Source organism: Gossypium arboreum, chromosome 8 (genome assembly GCF_025698485.1).
Source record: "Gossypium arboreum isolate Shixiya-1 chromosome 8, ASM2569848v2, whole genome shotgun sequence".
Classification (NCBI taxonomy): Eukaryota; Viridiplantae; Streptophyta; class Magnoliopsida; order Malvales; family Malvaceae; genus Gossypium; species Gossypium arboreum.
This window is the reverse complement of record NC_069077.1, coordinates 110,132,807-110,139,403: the sequence shown is the minus strand read 5'-3', so window position 1 is coordinate 110,139,403 and position 6,597 is coordinate 110,132,807. Positions and strand designations below refer to the sequence as shown.

Genomic DNA, 6,597 nt, shown 5'->3' with positions numbered 1-6,597 from the left:
ATTAAATTTAATTTTATAATAAAATAAAATTACTCATAAATGAACCTTTTTCAGTAGAATGATTTATACTTTTCAAAAGGGTAAGTCAATTTACAAAAAAAAAAAAAACTTATTTTTACTTACTTCAAAATACCTATATCTACAGCTGTGGCAATAGGCGTGCGATTTGGTAATACACCAATTTGTCTGCTATTAGTAGATAAAATGATTTCTTTCACTTCTGAATCCTAAACAATTCGATTAAGGCTAAGTACGCAAAGATTTAAGGTCATTTCTTCAATTTGCTCTCCATTTCTAAGTTCGTAGCCTTTGCAGTAGCTTTGTCGATGTTACCTACCAAATAAAATACCTGTTCAGGAAGACCGTCTAATTCTCCGCAAAAGATCAATTTAAATCCTCTAATTGTTTCTACTAGACCAACATATTTCCCCGGGGAATAGGTAAATACTTCCGCTACGAAAAAGGGTTGTGATAACAAACGCTAAATTTTTCAAACTCTTGCTATGGTTAAGCGATCCTCTTTGGACAATTCGTCCAACCCAAGGATATCTATAACGTCCTGAAGTTCTTTGTAACGCTGTAAGGTTTGCTTAACCCTTTGCGCAGTTTCATAATGTTCCTCATTAATGATTCGAGGTTGGAGCATAGTGGACGTTGAGTTTAAAGGATCTACCACTAGATAAATACCTTTGGCAGCTAATCCTCTTGATAGTACGGTAGTAGCATCTAAATGCACAAATGTTGTGGCAGGTGAATAAACTACTTGAATAGAAGTTATGGATCCCTCCTTGGTAGAAGTAATTCTTTCTTGTAAAGTACCCATTTCAGTACTAAGGGTGGGTTGATAACCCACAGCAGAAGGCATTCTACCCAATAAGGCAGATACTTCGGATCCCGCTTAGACAAAACGGAAGATATTGTCTATAAATAGAAGTACGTCTTGTTCATTAACATCTCGGAAATATTCTGCCATAGTTAGAACAGTCAATCCAACTCTCATACGAGCTTCTGGCAGTTCATTCATCTGACCATAGACTAAAGCCACTTTTGACTCTGCAAGATTTTGTTCATTAATTACTCCAGATTCTTTCATTTCCATCTAAAGATCATTTCCTTCACGATTCCGTTCACCTACTCCGCCAAATACGGATATGCCCCCATAAGCTTTGGCAATGTTGTTGATCAATTCCATAATAAGTATTGTTTTACCTACCCCAGCCCCCCCAAATAGTCCAATTTTTCCTCCACAACGATAAGAAGCTAAAAGATTGACTACTTTAATTCCTATTTCAAAAATAGATAATTTTGTATCTAATTGTATGAAAACGGGCGCAGATTTATGAATAGAGGATGTTGTGCGAGTATCTACAGGACCTAAATTATCAACGGGCTCCCCAGCACGTTAAAAATTAAATCCCTAGGGTCGCTCAGCCGACTGGAACACTTAGAGCAGCTCCTGTGTCAATCACTTCCATTCCTCTCATTAGACCATCTGTAGCGCTCATAGCTATAGCTCTAACTCAATTATTTCCTAATAATTGTTGTACCTCACAAGTTACATTAATTTGTTGACCGGCAGTATCTCGACCCTTAACTACTAGGGCGTTGTAAATATTAGGCATCTTGCTCGGGGGAAAGGCTACATCTAGTACTGGACCGATGATTTGAGAAATACGCCCCAGATTGTCTTTTTCAAGCTTGGAAACTCCAAGAATTGAAGTTGTAGGATTTATTTTCATAATAAAGTGAAATATGTAAGTCATTTTTCATTGACCAAATTATTTTTCATGAAACAAATAAAAAAAATGCAAAAAAAAATTTTGTGTAGCAGACATTCCCTACAATTCTTTTTGTAATTATAAACAACTAATCGCACACAAAAAATGTAAAAAAAAAAAATTGAACTTAAAGATGACTATAGAGATAGATGTTAAATCCATCACTGTTTCACAATTAACATGCCACCTCGCTTTTTTTAAATATATAATTTTAAAAATCACTATCACTTCTATGAATGTTAGATGTATCCATTCTCGATTTACTCTGCTCAATTTAATTTAATTTTTACTATTTATCTTTAATATTTTATCTTTAATATTTTCAATCTTTTTAAAGATAAATAAATATTTAAACATATTTCTTCAAGAGAATATTTAAATATAAAAACTTATGATATTTTCTTTTTGGTGATATAATTCAAACCCCCTAGCAGGGAGACTTCAAAAACTTGCAACCTTTGATTATTTTTGTGAGCCAACTTTGTTAGTCTATCAGCTTTCTGATTCTCTTCTCTAGAAATATGGCAAATGCTCTAAAGCTGAATCCGTGAAAGTAGTTGAAGAATCCTCTTAATTAAAGCCGTATTAGGTCCACCTGATGAAATCTCATGTATGGCACTAGCCACTTCAATACTGCCAGTCTGAATCTGCACCTCCTTGTATCCTTGATCAATCAAGGTGCCAAAGCCATCTAAAATGCCCCACAATTCTACCTCGAACACTGAGTAGCTCCCCAAGAATCTATTGAAATCCAAGATCTATTTCCCAATACGATTACGTACCCCCTACTGTAGCAAAGCTATCCTCAAGTCTAACAGATCCATTAGTATTCAAGTAAATCCCATACTCAGACAAGTTAGAGGACGAACAAGGACGTTGAAACGAACTCATATGTCTCCTACCGAACATCATAAAGTGTTTTCCCTAGCTATATAAAGCCTTAATAGTGTCATTACTGCTCTAGGATGTACCCTGAAAAATAAATAAATTATGATTTTTCCATATGCGCCAGATGAGAATCCCAAATAAACATTGTCTCCCCAAAGCCAATATCGTATTCATTCTGCAAATTTGAAATGATCTATTCTTGCAAATTATCAGAATAAAAACTAGCAAGTCGGTCAGTAGGAATTAAAAAGTTCCAAATTTCTCTTGCTGAAAGGCAGGCTCAAATAGTATGCAACAAATCTTCAGTCTCAAATTTCTCTTGTTGAAATGCAGTCTGAAATAGGAACAAATCCCCCGCCAAACTCTTTCCACATTAGTGAGTAATCTCTGTTTGAGCACTAGCCAAATAAAAAATCTAATGCTTTGTGGTCTTTGATATTTTCAAGGGATCTTCCACGCTTCCTCCTTCGGCTTCCATGAATTTTCTCAAATTTCTTATAGGCGCTCTTGACGAAAAAAGAGCCTGTCGTTGTCCCTTCTAGATAATTCTATCCACTCCAGCAAATGGGTGTGGTGAAAGTACCCTAATAATCTTAGAAATGACCAATCAAAGCTAAAACAAATCGAAGTTTCAAGTATCATTATCTAAGACCATATCACCTAGCAAGTATTCTAGATCAAGGTTTGAATATCCAGGGATTAAATTAACAAGGGTCCCACATTAAGAATCCATGGATCAAATTAATGAGATTTTTCTAAAACACATTATTACATTTTTATTTATAATAATTATATATAATAATAAATGATAATTTTATATAATAAACAACCGAAAAGAAATAATTACTTTAATCACTTTATATAAACTATTTAAAGAAAATTCATCCGATTCCTCTCGCCCCACATCACATCGAAATTCACTTCATTTAAACAGATAAATTAAAAATTTGTCAGATGGTGTCAGCGGGTTTGAGTTTTGCCATTCTAATTGCGTTGAAATAGCTTTAACATTTGAAGGCCCAATTTGACAAGCTGATCCAAATTGACCCATTGAAAGTCGAGCTATTTCTTAGGATTAGGGTTTTAGGCTTCTCCTCTCTTAATTTCTTTGACTTTCCTTTGCCCGCAGCACATCCGCGCCACGCTCTCCAGGAAGCTCATCAACCATGGCGGAACAGGTCTACACTGAGATCTATTGTCATTATCATTCTTTTCTTTTCTTTCTTCTCATTTACTGGTTTTTTTCTCATTTGTTTGCAGACCGAGAAAGCATTTTTGAAGCAGCCCAAAGTGTTTTTAAGGTAATCTTACTGCTCTATACCAAGGAAACCTTTGAGCTTTCATGCTTTTTTCCAAATTTGGGTTCTTCTTTTTTTGAGTTTTGGTGGGTTTTATTTGATGTGATATTGTTGTAGCTCTAAGAAAACTAGTAAAGGGAAGAGACCAGGAAAGGGAGGGAACCGCTTCTGGAAGAGCATTGGTTTGGGATTCAAGACCCCTCGTGAAGCTATTGAAGGTTTCGTTTCCTTTTAGTTTCCGTCTTGTTTCATGTTATGTGTATTGTTGATGTATGTATTTTAGGTGATATCATGGTCAGTTATGTAGACTTTATGTAAGTTCTGATTGTTACGTGCATTTATTAGCTTAAGCTGAGTAAATATTTCTTTAAGCTAGCTGGAATGACTCTGTCATGCTACTTAATATTTGCTTTGTAACCCAAGTGTCGGATGTTCATGTATGAGTTTAGAATTCAATGGATAACCATATTAAGATTGTTGGTTGAATCATTTAGTAATGTTATGTACCTTGTTTCCTGAAGGAACTTACATCGATAAGAAATGCCCTTTCACTGGCACTGTTTCAGTCAGTGGCCGCATCTTAGCTGGTTCTTGCCATAGTGCCAAGATGATGAGGACAATCATTGTTCGACGGAACTATCTCCATTATATCAAGAAATACCAAAGGCATGATCCAGCTTAATTTGAATGTGCTTCTCTTATGAAAATGGTATTTCATTTATCTTTTTGGAGAATAAAATTTTCTTTTCATTTTCCAGGTACGAGAAGAGGCATTCAAACAGTCCTGCTCACATTTCTCCATGCTTCCGTGTGAAGGAAGGGGATCATGTCATTATTGGTCAATGCAGGTAATACTTCTAAAAAAGGATTTTGTTACATTTGTTTATTATGAATGTACAGAGTTGAATAGTCATGTTTTGGCAATTTTGGTTTTGTTTGTAATTTGTTTTTGTCAATTATTTTTATAATAATTCAGGCCATTGTCAAAAACTGTGAGGTTCAATGTTTTGAAAGTGATTCCTGCTGGGTCTTCCGGTGGTGGGAAGAAAGCTTTCACTGGAATGTAAGGGCGTGAGTGTTATTTTAAATATATATATGTGATAGTTTGGGGTTTTTAAAAACCTATGAAGAAGGCACTAAGATTTTGATGAACTAACTACACATGGAATTTTCAATATATTCCCAATTATTATTATTATTATTGTAATGATCTTGAAGTATATGGTATTTGTTATTGGTTGGAAGGTTTAGCGTTGGTTCCTGCTTTCTATTGCCTAATTCCAGTTACAAAGTTTCGTCCTTGATGAAACTATTATCAAAGAATTACGGATTTTGTATTCAGTTTATTATTTTATAAACTGAAACATGTGCTGGCATCCCAATAAAAATCTTTAAAAACAAATATAAGTAATTAGTAATTAATATTGTTAATAAGTAGCATTACATAATTCATTGACTCATTATAACCAAATTATAAAAATCGATCATCCTATGTAAGCTTAATCCATCCAATTTGGGATTTAGATTGTATTCTAGGCATGAATTACACGTATCTTGCGAGATATTCAATGGGGGTATCAAGCGCACTGCGGAATGAAGTGCAAATCACGTTGATGGAGAAAGATTATCAATATTTGGATGCGAAGAATCTCTTGGTAAGACTAATATGTTATGATGTTAAGCAATTTTATTATTCTCTCTTAATTATAAAAAGAAATAATACATTAATTTTTTTAAAAAATTGCCAAACGTATCAGTTTATATTAATCTCTATATTTTAATTTTGAAATATTTACTTTTTATATTTTTCAATTTAAAAATCTTGATCTTTTTGTTAACTTTCTAATGGAATTTTCGATTTGAAGTAAATTTTTTATCCTTCATTATTTATATATATATATATATATATATTTGTTAATTTGGTCTTTACTCTCCAAAAGTACATGATTCATTAAAATAAATGCTTTAATTTTTTTATTTTCAATAAAAATATAAAAATACTACAAGGTCCTGAAAAATTAAGAAATGTTTAAAATAAAAGAATAAAAATAATTTAAAATTTTTGAAAATTTTCAATTTTTTTAAAAATGTTATTTACTTCTTGAATGGTAATAAAGTATTTTTAAATTCAATTTGAACATATTTGTATAAAATACACTATATGAAAAGAATTTGATATAAAAACGGACCACATTTTGCAAAATACAATAGTAATAAATTAAGTCTAAAATTTTTTATATAGTGTATTCTGAATAAAAATATACACAATATATTTAAAATTTATTAGAATCGTTTTAGAGTTTGTATCATTATTAAAAAATATTTTACACTAATATTTCATATTCTTTATAATTAAATTTAATTAAACATATTTTTATACATAAATTATTTGAATTAATTAAAAGATATATTTGTGAAAATATAATTTAATATGGACTGAACGGATAGCTCAAATTCGGAGAGACATTATTACCATTAGGTGTTCATGGGCGATGCTAAGTCGAGAACGATTTCAAAATTTTCTATCTCCAAGTATGTATCTCCCAAATGGACCATTTCATAAAATTTGTTTTACCCAAATGGACCATTTCACAAAATAAAAATATTAATAAAAGTTTTATATTAACTTTAAT

The 6,597-nt window shown here is 32.3% G+C and overlaps 1 protein-coding gene and 1 pseudogene across 1 annotated transcript; one reads left to right on the top strand and one right to left on the bottom strand.

The window, feature by feature from the left end:
* Positions 1-268: 268 nt before the first annotated feature.
* On the bottom strand, positions 269-1,739 carry LOC128296578 (ATP synthase subunit beta, chloroplastic-like; annotated as a pseudogene).
* A 1,876-nt stretch (positions 1,740-3,615) lies between these two features.
* On the top strand, positions 3,616-5,208 carry LOC108468023 (40S ribosomal protein S11-like). Its single transcript, XM_017768875.2, has 6 exons — positions 3,616-3,844; positions 3,927-3,967; positions 4,082-4,182; positions 4,486-4,630; positions 4,723-4,812; positions 4,941-5,208. The coding sequence occupies exons 1-6, from the start codon at positions 3,833-3,835 to the stop codon at positions 5,029-5,031; spliced, it is 480 nt and encodes a 159-aa protein (XP_017624364.1). The 5' UTR covers positions 3,616-3,832; the 3' UTR covers positions 5,032-5,208.
* Positions 5,209-6,597: the final 1,389 nt, after the last annotated feature.

Bases quoted from the DNA above. Each gene is read 5' to 3' on its own strand.
- LOC108468023 (XM_017768875.2), top strand. The intron at 4,631-4,722 runs GCATGATCCAGC...TTCATTTTCCAG, and splicing joins TATATCAAGAAATACCAAAG to GTACGAGAAGAGGCATTCAA. The intron at 4,813-4,940 runs GTAATACTTCTA...ATAATAATTCAG, and splicing joins GTCATTATTGGTCAATGCAG to GCCATTGTCAAAAACTGTGA.